Source organism: Sorex fumeus, unplaced genomic scaffold (assembly GCF_029834395.1).
Source record: "Sorex fumeus unplaced genomic scaffold, SorFum_2.1 ptg000098l, whole genome shotgun sequence".
In the NCBI taxonomy this organism is placed as follows: domain Eukaryota; kingdom Metazoa; phylum Chordata; class Mammalia; order Eulipotyphla; family Soricidae; genus Sorex; species Sorex fumeus.
Window position 1 is genome coordinate 20,664,598 of NW_026606155.1, and position 27,603 is coordinate 20,692,200.

A 27,603-nucleotide genomic window follows, 5' to 3' on the forward strand; every position below is an offset into this window, starting at 1 on the left:
TCAGAAAAAGAGCGTGGGCCTCATGCGTATCAGGTCCCGGGAGCAGTTCCTGGTACAGCAAATAAAATAAAACACGAAGACCGCCAGCTCCCAGATTGTGCAAGGCAGCTGGGATGAAAGAGGCCATGACAAAGACCCACAGCACTCACACTAGGGGCTCTCATCCTCCCTGCAAACCAAGGTCACCTGGGGCTGTTGGCAGAGTCCCAGAGAGGAAAAGACAGTCCAGGAGTGAGGGACTTGTCTTGCACTACTTGCTGCTCCTGCTTTGATCCCTGGCACCACATACAGGCCCCAGAGCACAGCCAGGAGTGACCTCTGAGCGCAGAGCCAGGCATAAGCCCTGAGCACCGCTGCGTGTGGTCCAAAATTTCAATGAAAACAAACAAACAAAAAAAGACAGAAATGAAAATCTACCCAGTCAAATCTGATTTTCAGATGGTGAATAATTTTTAGCAAAAGTATTATCTGATTTGAGACATGTGCATAGTATAATGTGTATAGTACAATATAGTACAGTATAGTATAGTATAGTATAGTATAATGAATTTGTTTAAGTAAAACTCACAGCTGCATTTCTCTTATTCTATCTCTCAAACTTGCCTAACGGTGGGGTCAGAAGCACTTCAAGGGGGCTGGAGCAATAGCATATAAGGTAGGGCATTTGCCTTGCAAGCGGCTGACCCAGGTTCGATTTCCAGCATCCCATATGGTCCTCTGAACACTGCCAGGAGTGATTCCTGAGTGCAGAGCCAAGACTAACCCCTGAGCATCACCCGTGTGACCCAAAAAGCCAAAAAGAAGCAGCAGCAGCAGCACTTTGGGAAAAGTCAGATGTACCGTAGGTTCTGTAGCTTGGAGAACCATGTAGAAAACCAATCAATCCAATTCCCAACACATCTTGTGCAGTTCAGCTGCACAAGAACTACTCCCAACCTTGGTGAAAGCTAGCTCAGCATAAGAAAAGCGGATGAGAAAGCAGCAAGTTTTCTGAGATGCAGGCAACATGTATGCATGCAGGGATTTTAGGCATAGTTAGCCTAAAAGTTTTAAGTTCTATTTAAGAAGCTATTAAGAGGGTAGAGAGAGACAAACTGTGGGCACAGGACAGGTAAAAGCACTGCTCTAAGTAACTGGCAAAGCTGACACCAAAAGTCACACCTTCCATCCATGCATGCCAACTCTCAACTTCCCAGTTCACATTAAAGTCTCTAACCAAAACATCACCACCCATTTCCAGTAAGTGTGTCCATGAAGTGCCATCATTTGCCTGGCTTCCAGCGATGTACTACTTAGATGCATACAAATCAGAGGACAATAAAAACACCCTGTGAGGCTGGAGCAATAGTATAGTGGGTTGGACACTTGCCTTGCATGCAGCCAACCCAGATTAGATCCCTGGCAACCCATATGGTCCCCTGAGCACCGCCAGGGGTGAATCCTGAATGACTAGCCCTGTAACTTCTGAGCATCATCAAGCATGGTCCAAAACACCAAAAGCAGTGGTAATAATTTTTTTAATTTTAAAATACAGGTAAAGGTAAAGGCCCTCCCGTTGTTCGTCGATTTGCTCGAGCGGGCCCAGTAACGTCTCCATTGGAGACTTTGTTGTTACTGTGTCTGGCATATCGAATACTCTCGGTAGCTTGCCGGGCTCTCCGAGAGGGGCGGAAGAATCGAACTCGGGTCAGCCATGTTGGCTGCGTGCAAGGCAAACGCCCTACCGCTGTGCTATCACTCCAGGCAAATGGGGCAGTGGTGGGGAGATGAGCCATGGCATGGATATACGGAGGTGGCATCTAAGCTCTGCTGCTTGCTAGCTGCTCAACCGTAAGCTTTGGGTTTTCACATAGAACAGAATTAGGGTCCCGGCTGAACCCTTAACAACTTATTAGCAATCTCTTATACAAGGGCTTAATGACCCCTGGGTGAAATACAACAATCTTCACACTCTCTCCTCCAAGGAAAGTTTTCTGGAGCATTTTCAGTAGTTTATTCAAAACAACACTGTCACTGTCACTGTCACTGTCCTCCCGCTGTTCATCGATTTGCTCAAGCAGGCCCAGTAACGTCTCTATTGTGAGACTTGTTGTTACGGTGTTTGGCATATCGAATACGTCACAGGTAGCTTGCCAGGCTTTGCCGTGCGGGCGTGATACTCTCAGTAGCTTTCCAGACTCACAAAATAAATTATTTTAGGGCGCTGGAGAGATAGCACAGCGGGTGGGGCGTTTGCCTTGCACGCGGCCGACCCGGGTTCGATTCCCAGCATCCCATATGGTCCCCTGAGCACCACCAGGAGTAACTCCTGAGTGCACAGCCAGGAGTAACCCCTGAGCATCGCTGGATGTAACCCAAAAAGCATAAATAAATAAATAAATAAATAAATGATTTCAGTTCTGCTTTGGGGCAGGGGTTGGGGGTAGGGATGGAAACATCCAAAATATGGAGGTGGGAAGGTGTAGTGGTGGTGGGATTGGTGTTCAAATACTAAATGTAATTAAGTATTGTGGACTACTTTATAAAAACTAAATTAAATTTAAAAAGAATTAGGATCCCGGGGGTCGGAGTGATCGTACAGAGGGTAGGGTGTTTGCCGCGCACGCAGCAGACCCGAGTTCAATCCCCAGCATCACATATGGTCCTCCAAGCATCACCAGAAGTAATTCCTGAAGGCAGAGCCAGGAGTAACCCCTAAGCATTATTGGGTGTTACCCAAAGAGCAAACAAACAAATAAATAAATAAATAAATAAATAGAACTAGGGTCCCACTTCTGTCAAGGAATGTTCTGAAGATGAAAAGAGATGATCCATAGATCCATACATGGCCCTTAACACACTGTGTGACACAGTAATGGCCCTAGACAACTTGATTCATACCTGTGATTAAGCCTAAGAACCATTTCTTTCCTGTAAAAGAGGCCTGTGTCACCAAGGACTTTGCTACTCAGGACAGAAGGCCTGTCTGTGGTTCTTGTATCAGAATGAAATATGAACAGACATCCACATCCGTGTGACACCCCAGCAGGCTAATCTCAGGCCTTGGAGGAAAATGCTAATAAATTATATCTAGACAGAACAAAGTGAAATGGTTTCCAGAGGATCAGGATGGAATTTTTCTCCAGTTAATCTTATCTCAAATTAATTGACAATTTACTTCTGCCCTTTCCTCTCCTTCTGAGCTCTCATTATGCAAATTAGTAAATCTCATGACATTCTATTAACTGTCCCTCATTCCTCTTTGTTCTCCAGATGGGAACAACCTGCCTTCAAGTTCACAGACTCTTTCTTCTGACTAGTCAGATCTGTGGGACCCGGGGCGTAGATCTCCAAGCCTGCTCGGATTGGGACTGGGGCCTCCTCCACCCAGATCCCCCATGTTCCAGTATGTAGGCGTTACACCCACCAACTGCCCCCGAAGCTGTGTAATCCCATCAACAGCCAAGACTCAGAGACTATAAAACCCTGCTCCCGGAAGCGCACAGCTGCGACATCTTATCATCTAGTTCTTACTCTGGAGAACCTGGCAGGTTACCAAAAGTATCCTGCCCACATGGCAGAGTCTGGCAAACTCCCTGGCATATTCAATATGCCAAATACCAGTAACAATGTTGGGTCTCATTCTCCTGACCCTGAAAGAGCCTCGAATGTGGCAGTTTTTAAAATCTCAGGGCTAGGACGAAGGAGATTTTACTGGGGCCTGCTCGACGCAATTGATGAACAACAGGATGACAGTGATACAGTGATACAGTCAGATCTGATGTTGAGAATTCATAATTTTTAAAATTCAGTTAATTGTATTTTTAAAAACTTTTTGGTGCGGGGCACACCCAGTTATACTCACGGCTTACTCCGGGCTCTCTGCCCAGTGGTCACTCCTATCAGTGCTCAGGGGATTAAATGGGGTATCCGTGATTACACACAGAATGGCCACATGCAGGGCAGGCACCCTGCCCACTGTTCTATCTCTCTGGCCTCAGTGATTGTACTTCTCAGCTCCAAATTTTCCAGCTCGTTCTTTTTATATTTCTGTTTTTAATGATATTCTCTCTTTACTGTATAACCTTTTATTTTTCTTTCATTATTCAAACTTGATTTCCTTTGAGTCTTTAAACATATTTATTATAGTAAATGTTATGACCTAAGCACAGGTGAACTGTGCTTTCCTGTCTATTGTATCATAATTTTTGGTTAAGAAATGGACCTCTTGGGGGTTGGAGCAATAGCACAGCAGGTAGGGTGTTTACCTTGCACATGGCCAACCCGGGTTCGATTTCCAGCATCCCATATGGTTCCCTGAGCACCACCAGAGGTAATTCCTCAGTACAGAGCCAGGAGTAACCCCTGTGCATTGCCAGGTGTGATTCAAAAAGCCAAGGAAAAAAAATGAAACTTTTTTTTGACTACAGCGATAGTATAGGAGGTAGGGCATTTGGCTTGCATGTGGCCAACGTGGGTTTAATCCCAGGTATCCCATATAGTTCCCAGCCTTGCTAGGAGTGATCCCTGAGCACAGAGCCAGGAGTAAGCCCTGAAAATGGCCAGGTATGGCCTCCCAAAAAAACTTTTTTTAATGGATATTTTAAATACAATGCCAATGATGAAAATAAGATCTTTCTTTCTCCCTGGCACTTCTTTTTTTTTTTTTTATGTAGGAGTACTGCTATTTATTCAGCCACCAATTACGCTGATTGAGATGAAGTCCACCTCACTTTTTTTTTTCCTTTTTTATAATTTTATTTAATGAATCACCGTGAGAGCAGTTACAAAGCTTTCGGGTTTAAGTCTTGGTCATACAATGAAACACCTGTATCTTCACCAGTGCCCATTCTCCATCCCCAAAAAACCCAGTATACCCCCCTTGCATGCTCTCCCTCTACCTGTGGGGCAGATGATTTCCACATTGCTCTCTCTCTACTTTGATTACATTCAATATTTTGACACCAGACCCACCATTACTATTTAGGATTTTACCCCAACACTCAGATCTGTTGAAAAGGCAACAGTAGACAATTTGCTTTCTATTGCTGGTTATGAATAACATATGATGTCGTGTGGCTGCAGTAGTGGCCGCGCAATTTTGAAATTCCGAAATTTTAACAATGAAATTTGGAGGGATTTCTGCCAAAACCTGCTGGGTTTCGAGATTTGTTCCTAAGTCTCTGGGATCATGGTCGTTAAGCAGCTTGATCAGGAGCCAGAGAGGCCATTCGTGGGTGGTGACTCAGGGTCTTGTTGGGATGTGGAGGAAAGGGACGGCTGCTGTGAGGCCCTACGTGTCTTGTTACTGAGGGCCCAAGCCTGACTGTCCAATGGCCTCTGGAGGATGGCAGCCACCGAACCGCCAAGGGGGAGCAGGCAGAGGGACAGCACCCTTTCCTCCCTGGGGTGGCCCGGCAAAGTAACCTACTGCAGAGTCCAGACGCATTTCTGCCAAAACCTGCTGGGTTCCAAGATTTGTTTCTGAGTCTCTGGGATCATGGCCATTAAGCAGCTTGATCAGGAGCCAGAGAGGCTATTCATGAGCGGTGACTCGGGGTCTTGTTGGGACAGGGAGGAAAGGGCTGGCTCCATCCCCATCCCATGAGGCCCCGCGTGTCTCGTCACTATGGGCCCAAACCTGACTGTCCAGTGGCCTCTGGAGGATGGCAGCCACTGGGCCGCCAGGGGGAACAGGCCAAGGCACGAAACCTATTCTCACCTGGGTTGGCCCAGCTCTCCCTGGCACTTCTTACTATTGCTGTTTTTTTTTTTTTGGTGGTGTTTTTGTTTGGGGGTCACACCTAGCTCAGGAGTTACTCTGCAGTAAGGAATCAGTCCTGGCTAAGGCTCTGCAACTATTTCTCTAGCCATTTTGATATTTTCCAGCAGGATATTGTTTGTCTTGAATTAGTACGTTCAAGAGTGTCACTGAGAGTTTTCAACGAATGTGCTGGAAATATGGTTTTTATTACTAAAGTGCCAAGTCAGGCCAGGGTCTGCTTTTGACAACTTTACCAGTGTTCTAATTGCTTTATGGGAGAACAGATTAGCTAAGGTCCTCAATTTACCATTCCAGAAATGCATCTCTGCTTATTTCCTGCGTTATCATTTAACCAAATAGATAAGAGTGAGCAGAAGGACAGAATTGGAATCACTCAGCTAGATTATGCACATAGAAGCAACCATCCTTGCAAGAGGGAAGGAGAGCAGCGAGGGAGAGAGCTCAAAGGGCTAGGGTGGCTTTGCATGCAGAAGGTTCAGGTTCACTCAACACCACATGGACATGATCCCTGAGCACTCCCAGGAGGGACAGCTCCCTTTAGGCACCAACCAGGAGTAACCCTGAGCATCACCAAGTGGAGCCCCAAAAGAAGCCAAACCAGAACGAGGAGTTTCTTGGACCTAGAGTTGAGACACTCAAGGAAGAGCCACAGCACTGTTCCTGGTACTTTGGAGTTTTGTTTTTTGCTTTTATGACATGGTAACCTGACCCCCACCACCAACACTCTTCAAACACTCAAAGCCAGACTCTGGCAAGAGACTGTGGCCCTGTGGCCCCATAATTATCACCCTAGAAAAGCTCATTAAGCATGCATCTGCCCTAAAATCCCAAAATACTCTATTGTCAGATATTTATGGCGGATGAAAGTCAATGTATTAAAGAGACTGAACTTGAGGAGGAAGCAGAAGACTGCTCACCTACAGCTTGACATTCACCCACAATTCCCGCCAGGGACAGTGGACCCCAAGACTGGTGACCACCTCCCAGAGACAGGTAACTCACCATCTGCTTCATTTGGACATGTAAACTATTAGAAAGTTCGTTCTTTACGTTGTAGGTGAATTAGAGATTTATGTGCAACGGAGAAACTGAGGACAGTAAGAAATAAGGACATGACCTTAAAGACTTAAAGGTCATCTTAAAAAGCTCCAGAGAGGCATCTGGCTTGGACGCCTATGCCTGTGATGATGCCATCTCTTATCACTGCCTCAGTGGGCAATCATTCTGCTGGAGATTAAAGACACTGATAAGCCCATAACAAAACCCTGGCACAATTCAAGAAGGAATAGCAGTCTCCACCCATGAACGGGCCCTCTGGCTACTCAACAAGCTGCTTCAGCCGTGATCCCAGAGACTCAGAACAAATCTCGGAACCCAGCAGTTTTTGGCAGAAATCCCTCCAGATTTAATTATTAAGACTTCAGAATTCCAAAATCATTTGGCCGCTACCACGGTCTCACGATCTCATATGCTATTCATTATCAGCAATAGAAAACAAATGGTCTAATTGGCAGATGTGAGTGTTGGGGTAAAATCCCAAATAATAATGGTAGGTCTGGTGTCAAAATATTGAACGTAATCAAAGTAGAGAGAGAGTAATATGGAAACCATCTGCCACACAGATAAGCGGGAGGGTGTGGGGTGGGGGGATATACTGGGGGTTTTGATGGTAGAAAATGTGCACTGGTGAAGGGACAGGAGTTTCATCATTGTATGACTGAGACTTAAACCCAACAGCTTTGTAACTGCTCTCACAATGATTCAATAAATAAATTTATTTTAAAAAAAAAAGGAATAAGGGCAACTATGGAACAGGCTCGAATAGTGCAGCCCTTGGAGACAAGCCTGCATCTGAATTCTGGCTCTGCTGCTCAAAGTATGTGATCTTGGGGGTTGGAGCCATAGTACAGTGGGGGGAGCATTTGTCTTGCACATGGATGACACAGGTTCAATCCCTGGCATCCCGTGTGGTCCCCTGACAACTGTCAGGATTAATTCCTGGGCACAGAAAACTGTAATCTCTCTGAATTTATTTCCTCATCTGTTACATGAGATAGGACTTATTTATATTCATATACATGTGGTAGGGATGAAATCAAATCTGATATGGAAAGTCTTGGCACAACATAAACATTATTTATTGCTTGTGAGCCTATAGAAACCATAAGATTACAGCCAACAGGGTTTTCACTAAATATAACTCATGACAAACCAATCTCTTCTCTTTTTTTTTTTAAATACAATTACTGAACGTGATTGTTCCACAGTTGTAGACTTGTAAGTTGAACCAGACTCATGGTCAAATACAGGCTGGATATTAGTATAATATGGGCAAATACATAAAAGACACTTTCATGGTATCAAAGCTCTGTCCTTGCCATTGTCTGCTCTAATAATTTTAGTAAACACTGGAGAGGCAGTCAACCTATCAACATAAAGAGTAAAGTTTATTTTACTGAAAATCAAGAAAATTAAATGAAAAGGGAATGCTGTCTTGCATTTGAGTTTAAAAAGAGTCAGTGCAACATGATGAAGGAGGGTTGGTTGAGGGTTGGTTCATGCAGTAAAACTCAAGCATGTATATATTATGCTTTCAATTGTCTACTCTCTTATTCAATAACTGTTGGAGTATGGAGCTGACCACTGTTTGTGCGTGTGTTTGTGTATGTGTGTGTGTGTGTGTATATGTGTGTTTGGTTTGGGGGCTACACCCAGCAATGCTCAGGGCTTACTCCTTGCTCTGCACTCAGGAATTACTCTTGGTGGTGCCCAAGAGACTATATGGGATGCCAGGCATCCAACCCAGGTTGGCCGCATGCAAGGCAAGTGTCCTACCCACTGTACTATTGCTCTGGCAACATGAGCTAACCCCTTCTGAAGCACTATGAAGAAGAAAAGACATAAAGCCCCACTCTTGGGATATTCAGCAGTCTTGTGGGAAGACAGGATGAAAGGTGTGTGTGTGTGTGTGTGTGTGTGTGTGTGTGTGTGTGTGTGTGTTTGGTGTGATGTCCAAGGATAAATCAAGGACCCCACTCATACAGTGCTCTTCTGCAGAGCTGATGCATGACCCAGGAAATGGTTTGGGGGTTTGTTTTTGTAAAAATCAAGATGCTTAGGAACAGCACAGAAAGCAAGGAAAGGTCAACCATGTTATTTTACAGCTGTGTTACTGATATGAGGCTTGGGAGATCAGCAGGCAATTCCCGAAAGACTTGACATGAGAAATGAAGAGTTTCTGGGTGAACTCTCCAGAACTTACAAAGTCAAAGAGCACTTCTGGGTTTTTGACTCTACACAACGTCACATGAACTTTTGAGTTTAGGAAATTGACGGATCTGGACCCTAGTCTCACAACCCCCCAGTTCAAGGACACTTTTTACCGTAGGTGATGACAAGCAGCACAAAGTTGAGGTTTTTGAAGAGTCGGACGATGGCACTTAGGTACGAATCATCGGGGGAGGCCAACGCATAGCTCATGGACTGCGCCCTGCTGGGGGGATGCTTCGGCTTCTCCTTGAACACTGAAAGGACAGAAATAGACATCACAGAACATGCCCACAGCCAGCCTCCCCACAGCGGACACGTGATCAGAGCTGGCTCCATCACTGGAAAGGAAGCTAATATTCCAAAAGGAAATCTTAATTCAATTAAGTCCTTGACAGTGTCTCTTAAAGCCACTTCTCATCGTCTGTAACCAAGTGAGTGATTCTTTGATTATTTTTTTTCTTTTATTCCCCCTCTCTTTTTTGTGTGTGTTTATCATTTTGTTTTGAAGGGGCCATACCTAGTGATGCTCAGGGTTTACTCCAATTTCTGTGCTCAGGGACCACTCCAAACAGTGCTGACGACCATATGGGATGCTGGGAATGGAACTTGGATTGGCCACATGCAAGGCAAGCACCTTCTCTGCTGTAGGCTCCCTTCTGCCTCTGGTTATTTTTTCCCCAGTTACCTCTGAAGGTTGCAATCACTGTCTCTCCCCCACTCCCCAGCCAATATTTAAGCACCAAGGAACCCCACAATAATCAGCAAGGAACAGTCCCCGAGCATGAGGAGCAGGGGTGGGGATGGGGATGTATTTGTCACCCAAAGGCAGAATGGAAGTAAGAAGCAAAGATCCAGGATTCCTGAGCTCCATTAGCATCTCCTGAGGGGGAGGGTCAGGTTGCATAGCCCGGAATCAAGCATATGGTAGTCAATGGCAATTACCTGATTAAGTTCAAGGGAGTGCCTTCTATTGGAGAAACTTAGAACCCATTCCTAGTGTCTCAAAGTCTGAAAGATCGAACATCTTGTCTGCCTGAGACAAGGAGACCAACGTGAGCTGGTGTGGGCACTGCACCAAGCCCAGAGTGGCACAGTTCATGCTGTGAGCACCGAGCCACCTTGACTGCCATCCAGGTGTCTGAGGCATGTCTGGGAAATGGGGGGTGGGGGTAGGTCAGTTTAACTAGCTGTTTGACCAGCTGTGTGTCCCCCGGGGAGTTCCAAGCAAACACCATCGAGGCCTCTCCACCACCCCAGGAGGGTGCTCCTAAAAGCTAAGGAGATTGTCTCCCTTCAGAGGAAGTTCTCGAAGGAAGCTTGGCTCTCTAGGCAGATCAAAGGAGGCCTCTTACCCAGAAAACCCTCCAGCCTCTCCTCCAGAGCTCTGATTCTTCCTTCTCAGGAAATAGTCCTGGGTGACGTCCCAGATTCCCGGAGTTGGGAATCTCTCACCCATTGTTTTTGCGTTCCCGTTCCCTTCCCCTTCCACCAGGGAAAGGAGAGCCGGGCATTCCTCTCAAAAAGGACGTTCCTATCACCGGCTGCCAGGTCCACAAACCAGAATGCAGATAAGCCTGCTCATCTCTTTACTTCTTTCTCTATTGTCTGTACTTGATAACAGACTGCCAACCTCTTACACCGCCAAAATTTCAACCACAGAGAACCAGACCCCCCTCTGTTACAAACAAGAATTTGAGGCTGGGGGCAATACAGTGTAAAACTCTGAAATCTGGCTGAGTAAGCAAGAGAACTCCTGAAAGGACTGTTCCTCATCCTTCAGAGGGGCCCACCTTCTTATCTTCCAAAAACACCGAGCACCTGTCCAGGGGTCCTGCCAGCTTTTAGAAACTCTCCAGCAGCCCTTTCTCAGCATGGAGCCCAGAAGAGCGCAGAGGAATGAGGCCCCATGAGGCCCAGTTATAAAACTGTTTGGCTTTGCGGGACAGAACAATAGCACAGCGGGTAAGGCATTTGCCTTGCATGCAGTTGATCTTAGTTCAATCCCTGGCATCCCATATGGTCCCCCAAGCACCAAGCACCCCAGGAGTAATTCCTGAGTGCAGAGCCAGGGAGCATTGCTGGGTGTGACCCAAAAAGCAAAAAAAAGAAAGAAAAAAAAACTGTTTGGCTTGGCTTGGGAGGGGAGGCCAGCAGGCAGGAACAAACCTTTAAGACAAAAGGTGGAACATTCACGTCTTAGGCAGAAAGCTGCTTAACCTTTAGACAGGTGACAAACTCTGTATGTAATCCTCTACTTGGCTGTTTCTGAATTACTCACAGCCCATGTAACATCATTCAGATGATTAAAAAGAAATTACAAGATTATACTAGCCAAAGAGCTCAATGACTAAATGTGCATGCGTATAAAACATTTATTGCAAGTATCAGAAGTTGGTGTTTGGGATTGACTGGTATGAGGCTAAATTAATGGTCATTCTTTATACTTCTTTGGTATGTTCTTGGGTTTTCCATTATGAGCATATATATATATATATAAAACTTTTAAAACATGCTCATCAGGAACAAGCGCCCCAGGTATTCTCGGGTGAATCAATCAGATTTTAGGATTTGTGGGTCAGTTTTATTTAGTCTCATCTCAAAAATTTATAGTTAGACAAGCGTAGGTTAGACTACAATCTTTGCCACTTACTATTTAATCTTTTATTTTGAAAAATATTTTATTTGGGGTGGGGAGAGGTTTGGACAGAAGTTACTCCTGGCTCTGTGCTCAAAAGGGACCCCTGGCAGTACTCAGAGGATTATATGTGGTACCAGGCATTCAAACCAGGATTGCAGTTGGCATGGCTGCATGCAAGGCAAGTAGATGCCTTGCCCCTGACAGAAGCTCTCTGGGCTTAAATATTATTCGGTTGCTTTAACTCTCCTCAAGTCTCCTCTTCTGCTATGTTAGATGAAATACACTGATCATGAAATACATGGATAATAGTATCTTCCCTTGGTGTTGTTGAGGATTAAATGAGACCAGGCATGCTGTTCACAGACCCTGCATTAGCCCTTGAGGGCTTTCACCAAAGCCATCTCTGCATTGATTCTGATAAGACTGCCTGGGAAACTGGTGGATCACAACAAACCCTTTACTAAACCACAAAGTACACAGAACCATCAAGGGCTGTACTGGGGTCACTCACGACTCAGGCCATGAGATACCCCATTTCCATACGTCCCAGGAACACACTGTCAGTGTTCCACCCAGGTGAAACGTAGTCCACCTCTCAGTCTCCCTGCTCCTATCTCGCCTCCCCCCAACCCCGATCATCTAGGAATGGCCTTACCGATGATGACAAGGATGAAAAGCAGAGTGGCCACACCTCCTATTATGTAGAACATGATGCTGATGTGGTAGGCAAGTTGTTCTTGGTCATCGATATTGGGCACCAGAATAGGAGGGACCAAAAACCCAATCGCAATTCCAAGCTACAGAGGATGGAGACAATGGATGACAGTTAACGGCCAGGGACTGTCAGTACAACATTAACGAATCCCGAGAGGAAGAGATGCCCAAGTCCCCAGTTTTGGTCCTTTTTTCAAACTCAAATGGGGATGGGTCAGACAGATAGCACTACTTCGCTTGAAAGCAGCCATCCCAAATTCAATCCCTGGCACCCCAATGTGGTCTTCCATGCCTCAATGGGAGTGATCCCTGAACACAGAGGCAGGAGGAAGTCCTGAGCACCACTGGGTATGGCTCCCAAACAAACAAAAAACTAATAAAGCCCAAACAGGAACTGTTTCCTTCCTCAAGAGATCTTGCTTTGATTGGCACTCAACCCTGACACATTATTCCTCACCACATTCAACATCAATATGTATGGAAAACAATTATAGGGGAATCATGCTGAGTGAAGCTAGCCAGAAGGAGAGGGACATACTGAACGACCCTTCTCATATGTGGGATATAGAGAAGCACAAGTAAGAGATGAATGACTGATGCAAAGCAACAGAATCTGTAACTTGATCTGTAGAACTGAGCCTACCGTGATGGGGAAATAGGGGTGAGAGGCCCCTGAGAGTGGTGGAGGGAAGGGACACTCTGGTGGAGGGTATGGTGCTGAACACTGTAGTCATGAAATCCTGCAGTTCATTAGCAGCATTGTAAATCACTGTGATAACAATAAAAAATTTACTTTTTTATTTTATTTTATTTTGGGGGAGCTTTTTGGGAGGTCACACCCGACGATGCTCAGGGATTACTCTTAGCTCTGCACTCAGGAATTACTCCTGGCGGTTCTCGGGGCACTGTATAGAATACCGCTCTACTCACTGTGCTATCCCTCGGGCCCCAATAAAAAAAATTTAAATCGTAGGGGCTGGAGAGATAGCACAGTGGGTAGGGCGTTTGCCTTGCACGCGGCCAACCCGGGTTCAATTCCCAGCAACCCATATGGTCCCCTGAGCACCGCCAGGAGTAACTCCTGAGTGCAGAGCCAGGAGTAACCCCTTGCATCGCCAGGTGTGACCAAAAAACAACAACAACAAAAAAAAATTTGAATCGTATGCCGCAATGCAGATGGAAGTGGAGGACATCATACTAAGTGAAACTGAATTCAAAGGAGAAGAACAAATACCAGATGACTTCATACATCTATGGAATATAGAAAAACATTAAGAAGGAACTAGTATAGAACAATGACAAACCCTTGGTTTTGGATCACAAAACTGAGATTACTGAGCAGTGGGGGTAGAAATGGGATTGGGCGATTTGGTGGGGGGTGGGAACCATAGCAACTTTGTATATCAATGCCAGAGAGAGATAGTACAAAGCTTAAAGTGCTTGCCTAGCATATAGCTGTGATTGCTGCAACCCTGGTTTAAATCCCAGCGCTACAAATGGTCCCCTGAGCACCACAGCCAGGAGTGATCCTGGTAGCCCTTGAGCACCGCCTGGTGTGGCCCCAAATCCAAAATAATAACAAATTAACACTATTGCAACCATGTTATCTAAACTAATAATCTTTATTTTATTGTTTGGGGGCTATACCCAGCAATGCCCAGGGGTAACTCCTAGCTCTGCACTGAGGAATTACTCCTGGTGGTACTCAGGGGACCCTATGGGGTGCCAGGGATGAAACCCAGGTTGGGCACATGCAAGTCGAATACCCTACCCCTTGTACCTATTGCTCCTGTCCCAATAATCTTAATTTTAAAATAAAATATAGTTGGTGTACTCAATTCAAGGTAGCTCTTTTCTAGCTTCAAACCAATAAGTAATACTTTGTAGAATAACACTGCCATGGGGAGCTTAGCTTACACCCATCACAGTGCTCCCTAGTCACTCCCATTCCTCTGTTTATCTGCAAACTCTTCTCTGTGCTCTCCTCCCCAGCCAGTTAATCACCTTTTCCCCCAAATTAGATTCTGTTAACTTGTAAGATCAGATCCTTCTAAGGACACTGAACTTGTATTGTCAGTTATGTCTTTTGCATAGTTTACCTTAAAGCAATGTCCTTTCTGTGTGTACACAGGAAGTCAGTTAATATTATGCTTTGTAACTTGGAAGTTGATTGACTCTGAATAATATTTACTCCTGGGCATCTGCTTTCTTGACTCAGTTGTCCTTAGTTCCCACACCTCAAAAGCAGGGTCCCGACGAGAGACTGAATGGACCCAGGGCAAGCTGTGAGCTACCCTGGCATCAAAATGGATCAGGCCAAAGCACCATGATACTCAACTATAAGTTGAGGGCATGATCAAAAGTAAGTAACAACTAGGACCCTTTTGGGGCTAGGAAGACTAATCTGGCCTGAGGAATATATAGGTAAAGGTAAAGGCCCTCCCATTGATCGTCGATTTGCTCGAGCGGGCCCAGTAACGTCTCCATTGGAGACTTTGTTGTTACTGTGTCTGGCATATCGAATACTCTCGGTAGCTTGCCGGGCTCTCCGAGAGGGGCGGAGGAATGGAACTCGGGTCGGCCATGTTGGCCGCTTGTAAGGCAAATGCCCTAACTGCTATGCTATCGCTCCAGCCCAAGGAATATATATCTCGGAATATATAGTGAGATGTCCTCAGGAAGAACCAAACTGTAAATTTATCTCTTACTGTGCTCATACAGAATGACATTGCTAGAAATATTAGAAGTAGATTTACTATTTAAGTAGATTACTAGCAGAGGAAAGAACACACCCTTATTGGGATCCCACCCTTGAGCAGATCTCCTAGTAATCTGGAATAATCTCTTTAGATGAGATTTAATCCTTGAGTTAATCTCAAGTGGTCTTACCTCTCTTTGCTGATTTGTTAATGTTCAACCCACCTTTGTGTAACCACCCTACGTGATTGCTATGTAAACTAAGACTGTAAACTCGAAGGGGGCTTGGGGCTTGAGAGAGCGGAGAGAGAAGGCTCAGGCTGAGGAGAAGGTTGAGGCTGAGGCTCAGACTCAGGCTCAAGCTTGGGCTCGGACTTGGGCTCGAGAGAGCAGAAACTGAGGCTCAGGCTAAGGCACGGGCTGGGGCTCGGGAGCTCGGGCTCCAGAGGGCAGAGTCAGAGGTGAGAGTGAAGATTGGAATAAACTACAATTGATACCGACCAGCCTGACCCTCGTTCGTTCCTTCACCTGCCCATAGCCATTGACCTCTCCTGGGTGGGGGAAGTGACGGGAGACCACCGAATGAGAGCAGCGGGACCTTCTGAAAACACACAATAGTTCTTTAGACTCTTATCTCTATAGTAAATAAACCTATTCACTTGGGGCTGAGGAGAGAGCTCAAAGGGTTAGAGCACATAATTTGTGGGCAAAAGGCCCAGATTTGATCCTTAGAACTAACTGGTCTGAGGACCACCACGAATGACCCTAATAAAAATTTTTAAAAATTGTTATTTTGGGTATTACTGATTATATTAACCTGCAGTTGAGAAATCAGCTAGGGAGAAAGTTCAACACCAAATAATCCCCAAGAATTGAAATTCAGTAAGAAACAGAAGCCAAAAGTTGTCACCACTTTTACATTCATGAAAAGCTTGGCTTTGTCTGAGCAACTTACAAACATCGCTGTGTTTGTAAACTGTTTTAGTGTGACACAAGAAACTGCCTAAAAGCATCCACACTCAGCCTGGAGATAAAGCAACAGAGGAAGATAATAACAAATGCACAAAATAGCAGAATCTGTGAGTTGACCTACAGATGTGAATTGGCTATAAAAAATGCACACAGGCACTCAGCTTCGGAGTGCAGCAAGTGAAAAGATCTCTTATCATGCCCCACAGTTCAAACTCCATGCACAGAAGAGATAAGGCAACCTGGGCGTTTCCCAGGTCAGCAATGCCTTGAGTTCTGATGAGCTCCTTCAAGATCTTCTCCATGTGTCCTCTGCCAAGGAGGAAACTGGGCAAGTTTAACATTCCAAGCCTGGCGGGAGGAAAGTCCCCATGCCCCCTGCACGAGAAGGGGATTGCAGGCACGGCCGCCTCCTGCCTTCTCTCCAGACCCTCACCCCACTCAGCTGCCCCGCCGTTGACCACCCTGTTCGTGTTCATCCTGCCTATCAGTCACTCCCAGAGGGTCACAGATGGTTCTCAGCCCCCGGAGTATTCACTCACAAAAGTCATCCAGTAAGAGACCCCGACTCCCCCAATCGAGGTCTCTTCCAATCTATGTCCAAGTGTAATCCATCATTCAAGCCATTCAAGCCATTCTTTGCCCACCTGGCTATGGGCAAAGAATCCTACCCGATATTTAGAAAACGCCAAGATATATCTGCCTTCAAGGAGTTTTATAATCTAGTGGGGGAGGGGCTTTACTTTCTTTATGTATTTCTTGGCTCTTTCTTGGCTATACCCAGTGGTGCTGGGGGCCACTCCCAGCTCTATGCTTGGGGGGCCCATGGGTGCTGGGCACTGTATCAGGGTCAGCCTCATGCTAGAGAAGCACCTCTGGGGAGCAGGTGGGGGAAGGGCTTGGGCCACATCCCGTGGTTCTGGGAGCACTCCTGACTCTGTGCTCAGGGGACCATGTGGTACCAGGGCTGAAGTTGAGGCTCGGCCACGTGCCAGGTATATAATTAAACCCCTATACTGTCTCTCCAGCCCAAGAAAAGTAAAACCAAAATTACATGAGCTGGGGGTGTAGCTTAGCAGTGGAATGCCTGGCTGCCATGTGAGACCCTAGGTTCAACTCCCAGTATAGCAAAAATAAATAGATAAAAATACAGAAAACGATCCAAGTGATGTCAGTGTAGATGGATGTTAGGCTGGTTAGGGCTCCAGAGCTCCAGGCTCGTCCTCTGTTCGCGCCTGGTTGTTAGAGATGGAACGGAGGCAAGGTGGAATAAACCTCTAGAGTGAAAGAGGCTTAAGCATGAGGGTGGGGTGGGAGACAGCTCAACCAGCTGTAGCACGTGCTGGTACCCAGGAGCACTGAGCCAGGAGCAGTCTGAGCAGTGAGTCAGGAGTAGCCACTGAGTACCCTCAGGCAAAGGCTAAAAATCAAGAGAAGAGAAAGGCAAGAGAAAAAGAGAGTGAAAGAGAAAGAGTAAAAGAGAGGGTGAAAGAGAGAAAGAGAGGGGGCTGGAGCAATAGTATAGCAGGTAGGACATTTGCCTTGCATGCGGCTGACCTGGGCTCGATTCCCAGCATCCCACATGGTCCCCCAAGCACCGCCAGGAGTAATTCCTGAGTGAAAAGCCAGGAGTAACCCCTGTGCATTGCCAGTTGTGACCCAAAAAAGCAAAAAGATAAAGAGAGAGAGAGAAGAGAGAGAGAGAGAAAGAGAAAGAGAGAGGGGCTGAAGTGAGAGCACAGCGTAAAGGGTTCGATTCCCAGCATCCCATATGATATGGTCCCCTGAGCACCCGTATGATATGGTCCCCTGAGCACCCATATGATATGGTCCCCTGAGCACCGCCAGGAGTGATTCTTGAGTACAGAGCCAGGAGTAACCCCTGAGCATCGCCGGGTGTGGACCCAAAAAGCAAAAAAATAATAATAATAATAATAAAGAGTGAAAGTGAGAAAGTGAAAGAAAGTGAGAAAGCGTGAAAGAGAAAGGGAGAGTGCTAAAGGGAGAACACAGGTCTCTGCTTCCTGACCACTCCACTGTCTGTCCCACTGCCCACGGGCTTCTCTGAAGCTTGGTCACACTGACCTGTCACTGACTGCTGACGGGAAGACACTGGAGTATGAAGCTGTAAGACAGGGCTCTCTCCTGAGGGAGCCCCAGATTTGATTCCCAGCACAGCCCAAGCTCAGTCACACATGAAGGGCAAGTGAACTTTTGGGCTGGGGTCCCTGGGCTGACTGAGGCAGTCTTGGCCTGCATAGCTTGGAAGACCTAGAACTGGAGGGGGGGGCCGCGGGTCCCTTCCACCAGGAGGGAAGACATGACATCCTCAGGGCTTGTTCTCAATCCCCAAGTGAAGACAGAGGCCCTGATCCTGATTTCTTTTATTTCTGCCTTGAGACATCAACCCAGTCGGTTGGTCATTACCACCCGCCCACGCTGGTGTCTGTTCACACCCTCTCTAGCAGGGGGGCTTCTCCCACCTGGGTGCCCCAGGGCTCCAAAATACCCAGCCCTGGTGCTGTGGGATCCTGTTGAGTCTCCCCCCCACCCACCCTCATTCCCACTGGCTTACAGGACACGCAGCCTTGGAAGCAGGATTGTGCCCAGTGTGGAAAGCCACAACAGCTGACCGGAAACAATGGCCTCCTTCATATTTCCACCATCTTTCCCTGCTTTTCAGGAGGCACATCCCATGAGAGCTCCAGTCCGCTCCCAGCTCCTCCCTACATCTGTCCCCAGCCGGGTGCCCAAACACAACTGGGTGTGTGGCCCCCGTGAGTAAGTGCATGAGAGATGGGACTGTGGGCCCAGAGAGACAGTACAGTGGGTAGAGCACTTGCCTTGCATGCAGCCAACCCAAGTCAGCCTCCAGGAGGGTGATCCCTGAGTGCAGAGCCAGGAGGAAGCTCTGAGCACCACTAGGTGTACCCAAATTCCACCCCACCCCCCAAAAAAAATAAGGTACAAAGGCCTGAGAAAGCAAGCCCACAGAGCTTCTTGTTGTGGTGGGTTGTTGCTTTGAGGGGTCAAACCTGGCAGTGCTCAGGGCTTAGTCCTAGATCTGTGCTCAGGGATCACTCCTGGCAGGCCTCAGGGGACCATATGGAGTGCTGGGGGTTGAACTTGGATCAGTCACATGCAAAGCAAGTATCCTACCCACTGAAATATCTCTCTGCTTCCCCCCCAACCAAATAACTTTTCTAAATTTTATTTTAAGGGGCCAGTGAGAGAGACTACAAATCCCAAGGTGTCTGCCTTGCATGTGGCCAACAACCCCTGTTCAATTCTCCACAACACATGGTTCCCCAACCATGGGTCACTCCTGAGCACAAAGTCAGGAAGAGCCCCTGAGCTTTAATGGGTGTGACCCAACTTCCCCTACCCCCAATCTGTTTTTTTTTTTTAAAGGAACAAGTCTTTATTTTCTTTGCTTTTTGGGTCACACCCAGCAATGCTCAGGGGTTACTCCTGGCAATGCTTGGGGGACCATATGGGATGCCGGGGATTAAACCCAGGTTGGCCATGTGCAAGGCAAACACCCTATCCACTGTACTATCACTCTGGCTCCCCCAATCTGTTTTAAAACAAATCTATGATGTATTTTCAGTGCATGTGTGATTTGTACATCTGTCTTATATACCTATATACACAGGCAAACAAAAACAATTTGCTAGGCAACAGTCACGAGAGGAAAATTTTTCAAAATCTGCACTTGGGTCCCAAGGGGTGGGGACCTCAGGTTTAAGGCGAGCACTACAGGAAAGCCCTTTGCACCTGTGGAGGTGGGGGGTTTCCCAGGACACCAGGACGGAGTCCCTGAAGTCCCAGGAAGATGCCCACAGGGAGATGAAGCTGGAGTGATGCGCCAGGCCATGCTGGGAAAGATCTTTCTCTCTCGGAACCGAGCAGTTTACCATCATCCTCTCCCCCACAGCCTCACGTCGGGCCACCAAAAGGAAGCAGGTGTGAGACAGAGCAAAACACAAAAGTCTCAAATTTAGGGCGTGCTAAGATTGGACCAGGAGACCAGAGGGAGGTAGGCTGACAAACTTCCCATTCTCCAACCTACACTCAGCAGTTACCAGACTCACGAGTGAGGGATGAGGTCGAGGATGCTAGACGCAGAGCTCACATGCTCCTCCGAAATCGTCCTTGCATGGCATCTTGCAAAAGCACCCGTCTGGATCAGCCTTTCTCAACTGGGAGTCAGACAGCCCTCCTTGCAGGCCCCCAGGATATTCCAGCACGCCCCCCGCCCCCCCCCCCCCATGAGAATCTTCTCAATGCGGAGCTATGGCATAAGAGTAGGGAGTCAATCTAGGCCGACCAATGAGGGGGGCCAACCAGGAAACCACAGGAAGTCAGTTGGAGGGCGGCCACAGTTGGACAAAGGTTGAGAGACCTCCTCTAAATCTATGCAGCGAGCAGAGTAGACATAGTAGCAGCTGGCCTGCCTCCCCTCTTACCCACAGCCTTGATCCTGCTGATGTCACCACCCGAAAGACCCTCTGGCTCACAGCCAGTAGCCACAGCTCACGACACATCCCGTTCAGCTGGAAAGGCGGAAGGGGGCATCTTTGGAAGCACCAGGCCAGCCAAGGCAGAAGGCCAACCTCGATTTCTCCTAGTGCCGAAAATCTGAAGCAGGCATAGTGCAAAGCTCCACTCACAGGGGCATGTCCCGTCAGCTCTAGCAGCCAGCAGGTGACCGCACTGTCTTGGCCTGCTCCTCTTCGGCAGGACCTTCAACAGGTGGCAGGACACCATCCAAAGTAGCAGGGTGGCCTTCCTCCTCTACTGCCACTGCGAAAGAGTCCATGTCACAACAAACTCTTTTAATGAGCCCAAGATGTTTTCTAAGTCTGGTGGGTTCTATTCGAGACCACCCTCCCCTTTCCGTTTTTCAGGAGTAAGATTCAGACCAACGCAAATGACTCATGTGAAGTCTCTGGGAAAGTTGTTGCTTAATTGGTAACAACACCTAGTTCCTTTTTCTTGGGGGGAGGGTGCTTTTTGGGTCATACCCAGATATGCTTAGGGGTTATTCCTGGCTCTGCACTAGGAATTACTCTTGGTGGGGCTTAGGGGGACCATATAGGATGCTGGAGGATTGAATCCAGGTTGGCCGCAAGACAAATGCCCAACCCATTGTATTATCACTCTGGCCCCAACACTTAGTTCCATTTATTGTAGGGTGTGCCCAGAAATATACAGGGTGGACCCCAGGGAGCTTTTTCCTATAAAATTATTTTTTATAAATGAAGTAACCTTGCCTCATGATCCTGGAGAGAAATCTGGAAAGGAAATCTAAGGTAACTCGGGCTGAGAACATGGGACAGGGGGTAAGGTGGCTGACCCTGATCAATCTTATAGGCAAGCCGAGTCTGGTCAATACTAGCACTGCTGGGTCCCTCGGATCATCAGTGGGTGCAGCTCTGGAGAACTGACCGTAAGCACGAATGGGTGTGGCCGAAGATGTCCTCAAGAACGGCCAGCCTGCATGACCCTCTACTCTGCAGGGACTGCGCAGCACCACATTCACAGGCCCTCCCAGTAAACCACCACCAGCCCAGCGGCCTTGTGCACAGCTGATGTGGGTTTGATCCCTGGCACCCAGTATAATCTCCTGAGCCCCATGAGAAGTGATCCCTGGACACAGGGCCAGGAATTAGCCCTGTGTGGCCCAAAGGGGTGGAAGCTGATTTGGCAAAACAAATACACAAACTGTAAGTTACATCTTTACCACAACCTGGTTTTTTTTTTTTTTTTTTGGCTTCTGGGGTCACACCCAGCAATGCTCAGGGGTTACTCCTGGCTGTATAATCAGGAATTACTCCTGGCCATGCTTGGAGCAACCATATAGGATACCAAGGAGCGAACCCAGGTCAGGCACTTCCTATTGCACAACCTTAAAAAACTGAAGCTATCACATCTGACCTTGTGGCTTAGGGATTGACTTATACAAAAATCATCTTCCTAGAGCTGGAGCGATAGTACAGAGGGGGAGGGCATTTAAGGTCTTGCATGCAGCCGACCCAGGTTAAATGCCCGGCATCGCATATGGTTGCCTGAGCACCATCAGGAGTGATTCCTAAGTGCAGAGCCAGGAGTAACCCCTGAGCCTCGCCAGGTATGACCCAATCCACCCTCCACCACATACAAACACATCATCATCATCATCATCATCATCATATTCCAATATCCTGTTCTGTTCTCTTTTTTTTTTTTGAGTAGAGGAGGGAGCCCACCAAGCAGTGCTCAAGGTTTAACCCTTCCCACTCCCAAAGCCTTGAGGGATTCAGGTGCAAACATGATGCTCCCACATACAAAATCTGAACCATCTCCTCCACCCTCAATCTCCTCTGAAATCACATCTCCTCCATCTCCCTTGGCCTCCCTCAGGCTAACATCATCCTGAGCGGACTCTCTGGGACTCATACTGTCTTCCCTTAAATATAAACCCAGGGACCCTTGCTTCCTCCTTCACTGCTGGATCCTCAGAGCTCTGCGTGCTGCTTGGCACAAAGTAAATGCTCAATAAATATTTATTCCATAAATAAGCAAAGGCGGTGGTGCATTGTCTCAAAGGTATACAAAAATCAACAAAACATGCCTGCCCAGAGCTGACACTCAGAAACGGTCAAAAAGTGAAGGCCTACAGGAAGAGGGTGTGGCTAGGAGCCCAAGGTCCCACTTTCTGAGCAAGATGAGGCAAGTGCCTCCCTCGCCAGCTCTGGCTTCTTTCTCTCCAGCCAGAGAGAAGCCGAGCTGGAAAGGACGCAGGGCAGGGACCTGGGCACCTTGTAAAGATCATAGGTTTCCTAAGGTAAACAAACCCAGGCACCACAGGGCAGGAAATGAGTTCTTTACTCTCTTTTCTTTTTGTTTTTTTGTTTGGGGGCCTTGTGGCTTAGGGACACAGTGCTCAGGGTTTATTCCTAGCTCTGTGCTCAGGGATCGCTCCTAGCAGAGGTCAAAGGACCATATGGGGTGCCGGGGATCAAACCCAGGCTGGCTATGTGCAAAGCAAGCGCTCTCCCCACTGTACTATGGCTCTGGTCTCAAGTAGCCTTCTTATAAGGAGATCCGCAACCGAAGCATCTTCACAAGTTCTACCTGTCCCCTCCTTGTCCCCACACATTGGATTGCAATGGTCACTCCTGCTGGCTGACTGTTAGTGCCAGGAGAGATGGGCCGAGTCAGAGGAAACCTAAACTTCAGAGGAAACCTAACCCCCACCCCATCCCAACCCTACTACCCCGACAGGACCTCACTCCTGCTGAGGGCACCCGCCAACTCCCCACAGTACCCAGAGAAGCCTCCTCAGGCACAGAGCCTGAAAAGCGGCTTTTATGCCAACCCTGGAGAGAGGGATCAGCAGGAATCAGCAGGCCGGCCGGCCAGAGCAGACACAGGGCTCAGCCAAGGGTGGAGTCCCATGATTCTCTGCAACCCAAGGGAGAGGGAGCAGCTTCCACAGCTCAATAGCTAGAGAGATGGAGGCCCTGAGGTGGGCATGGGGGAGCCCTTTTAGTCTCCTCACCTTACAGGGCCCATCCCAGTGTTCCACACAACACAATATTCAGCTGCTGCACATCTGGCCTTTCACTGGAGCTGCCAGACTACCCAGTGAGGCCCTGAGCAGGAGAATCCCGAAAGGATGCAACACAGGGCCCTCCGAGGGAGGACCTCGGGGCCTTTCCTGCTTCATCACTGAGCTGGAGCATTGCACTGGCGTCAGAGTGAATCCACGGGCAGGGGAAGCCAGGCCCTCTCCTGGCCCCCCTCTCTTCCCCCAGAGCCTACTGTGAGTCCTAGGGAGGTGCCCTGGAGCAATGAGAGCATCCTGTGTCCTGCTTCCCCGTCAAAGGAGGCGGCTCATGGTGGCAGAGGCACTGGGTGGTCCCTCCTGGCTCTCCGCCTGCTCTGTGGCCTAGCTGTCATGCCCACAAGCTTCCACTGGGTACCATCTTGGTGCACCAACAGCCCTGGTCCAGAGACTCCCAGTTGAATCCCAAAATAGATTAGTGCTCTACAGAGATGTCTCTGGAATCCAACCATCTACAATGGAGAAGCGTGCGGCCACAAAAGCGGCCGCAGAAACTCTCGCGATACTCAAAATGAGCAATGGAAAATAAATTATCTTACATCTGCCCCTGGCAGGCAGGCTTGAATGGTGGTGGGAAAATTCAGGAAAAACATAATGCTCAAAAAGTAGAGAGAGAGAGTATTGGGAAGATTGTCTGTCATAGAGGCAGTGTGAAGACTGGGATGGGAGGGGAGGGGGGAACTGGGGACATTGGTGGTGGAAAGTGTGCACTGGTGGAGGATGGGTGTTCGATCTTTGTATGGTTGAATCTCAAACATTAAAGCTTTGTAACTGTATCTCACGGTGACTCAATCTGTCACTGTCACTGTCATCCTGCTGTTCATCGATTTGCTCGAGCGGGCCCAGTAACATTGTGAGACTTGTTATTACTGTGTTTGGCATATCGAATACGTCACGGGTAGCTTGCCAGGCATTGCCATGCAGGCGAGATACTCTCGGTAGCTTGCTGGGGTCTCCAAGAGGGGCGGAGGAATCGAATTTGGGTTGGCCATATTGACTGCATGCAATGGAAACGCCCTACCCGCTGTGCTATTGCTCCAGCCCATAGTGACTCAATAAAATTAAAAAATAATAATAAATTTAAAAAAAAAGGAGGTGGCTTGGGGTCATCATATCAAAAGCCACAACACGAGCCACAGCACAACATTTCCAGAGTTCCCCGGGTGCAGGGGGGCAGAGGGTAGGCCCACGAGGGCAGATCTATGCCTCCTCCAGCTCCAAACAAACTCCGACTAGCAGGCCAGGCCCTCAGCTTCCCCCCTCACCACCTCAACAGAACCACACATAGTCAGCAAGGGGCAAGGAGGCCTGCCCCAAGGTCAGCAGTAGCTGGGAAGCCTGCCCAAGGTCAGTCAGCAGCCAGGGGCTGTCCTCAGGGACTTGCAAAGGCTTAGCAGCTGGTGAGGGGCTTTGCAGAAGCAGAAAACAATGTGCCCTGATCATCCCAGAACACCCGCCTGCCCCACCCGCCTGCCCAGAGGGAACGGGCTCTTCCTGGGAACCCACTTCAAAGCCTTCCAGAACTGAGGCTGGGGGTTGCAGGGTTTCTCAGGGGCCCAGCAGCCCATGCTAACTAAGGAGGATCAGTAAGAAGGTCAAACTGCCTTCCTCCCCTGCCTCCGCTCCTTCCTTCGGAGGCCTTGACTGAAGTGATAGTAAACAGTAATTCCAGGAAACCTAGGAAGTGTCCTTCCACAGAAGGCCCTGAGGTTGGGGAGGCAGCTCCAAGGGCTGGAGCACAAGGCTGGCCAGCGGGAGGACTGGGTTTGATCTCCATGATCCCTAAAGCATAGCTGGGGGTACTTCCTGAGCACCACCAGGTATGATCCCCAAATAACAATCTACACAACCCCTATAAAACAAGACCCTAGTCAATAAAGGGTAAAAGCAGGGCACCCTTGGGGGGCTGCCAAGTGGCAGTCAGCTGTTTTTTGGTTTTTTTTTTTTGTTGGTTTTTTTTTCTTTTTTTTTTTCTTTTGCTTTTTGCATCACACCTGGCGATGCATGGGTGTGTTACTCCTGGCTCTGCACTCAGGAATTATTCCTGGCGGTGCTCAGGGTATCATATAGGTTGCCGGGGATCGAACCCGGGTCGGCCATGTGCAAGGCAAACGCCCTATTCGCTGTGCTATCTCTCGAGCCCCGTCAGCTGTCTTCCATACAAAAGTATTCTAGGTATGGTCTTCTGGACAAAAAAGCAAGGGACTGAGGCAGCGGTCTCTAGAAGCAGGGTGACCTGGCCTCAGATAAACTCAGCAGCAGAGAGTGGACAGAGGCGTAGGGTGAAGTGCCTAACACCTGCTACAAGGAACTGTGGATAAAAATGCCAGGCAGAGGGGCTGGAGCAATAGCACAGCAGATAGGGTGTTTGCCTTGCACGCAACCAACCCGGGTTCAATTCCCAGCAACCCATTTGGTCCCCTGAGCACTGCCAGGAGTAATTCCTGAGTGCAGAGCCAGGAGTGACCCCTGAGCACTGCTAGGTGTGACCCAAAAGAAAAAAGAAAAAAAAAATGACAGGCAGAGGGGCCAGCGATTTAGCTCAAAGTATCGGGGTACTTGACTGCCACACACAGGACTCCAGGTTCAATCCCTGGCATGTTGGGTGGCCCTGTGGAACCACACACACACACACACACACTCGACTTGTTTTTTATGCCAGGGAGAACAGCTGAGCTAACGGTAGCTGAAGTTCATGAGTGGGAGGGGAGACGAGACTGCTAGCAAGGGATTCAGGCACCGGGTCAAAGAGCAGACCTGGTTCCCGGAGCTTCTGCATTACCCTCTCAGTTAACGCCGGAGGCGGCCCTTGGGGGCAGGCTTTGTGGTTACAGATCATGGAGCTGGCAGACAGAGAGAGCAGGGTGTGCAGACGCTTGAACACAGCAGCTCCAGCTCGTGGGCGCTGGATCCGGGGTCCAGACAGCCCTCTCTGGGGATATTGGTTCTCCTTTGGCAGAGTGCAAATGTCACCCTGTGGCCTCCACTGAGACACGCTGCACCAGAACTGCAACCTCCGTGGGCATGAGAATTCCTAGCGAAGGGTCAACGGCTCAGAGTCCCAAAACTCTCTTTATCTGGAGAGGCTCTTTTCCTGGGTTGCCCTGGGCCTGGGAATCACCCATGGTGAATGAGGACCCCGCTCGTTCTGGTGTTGGGAGCTCTGGGTCTCACGTCAAGTGCTCACGACTGCTCCAAAGAAAGTGAAGATCATTCCCAGACACTGGCTATGCTGGGTGACGGGGTAAGGGGTGGGGGAGGCAGATGCGCGTCCAGCCTCACTCCTGCGTTGGGCACCAGGGATGCATGCACCTGAGCTCCCGGAGCAGCGACATGGCAGCACACAGAAGAAAGCCAGGACAAAGGTCTGAGAAGGTGGGGACTGTTCACGGAGCAGCTGCCACCCCGGAAGGAGCCTGTGGGAGACCCTGCTCCCACAGGCCGACTCTGGCACTCACTTCCTACACCCAGAAAATGGCCTCTTCTTCCGGAAGCAGAAGGGACCCCACATGCCAATACCTGGGCTTGGGGTAGAAAGAAGGAATTTTCCTAGAGACAGACAGACAGACACAGAGAGATATGACCCCTCCAGCCGAGGAGATGGACCAACTGGCTGGAGCACATGTCTTGTATCTAGAAGCCCCCAAGTGTGAGATCCCTGACATGACATGAGCCCCCCAAGTGCCTCCAGGAGCAGCCCTAAGCACTACCAGATGTGGCTCAAAAGCAGAGAATGAGAAAGAATCCCAGATTCTGTGCTCTGTGCTCCTCCCTCCCAGATCTGGAGCCGGTGGAAGTGTCCACTGAGGCGCTGGGAGGCTCAGCCTTAGAGGGGCCACGGGACAGGAGCTGAAGCTGACACTGTTCGTGCCCTGAACCCCCCGAGACACCGTTTCACCCCAAGCAGTTTGGCTAGGGAGTCGGACTCAACCGGTTGCA

The 27,603-nt window shown here is 48.5% G+C and overlaps 1 protein-coding gene across 1 annotated transcript in view; it reads right to left on the reverse strand.

The window, feature by feature from the left end:
• Window positions 1–27,603, reverse strand: part of FLVCR2 (FLVCR choline and putative heme transporter 2) — a 63,288-nt gene that overhangs the window by 18,989 nt on the left and 16,696 nt on the right. Inside the window, exons 2-3 of the mRNA XM_056134078.1 lie at window positions 12,328–12,469; window positions 9,148–9,288 (exon numbers count right to left, since the gene is read on the reverse strand). Of these exons, the coding sequence (XP_055990053.1) occupies window positions 9,148–9,288; window positions 12,328–12,469 (283 nt within the window). The remainder of the gene's footprint in view (window positions 1–9,147; window positions 9,289–12,327; window positions 12,470–27,603) is intronic.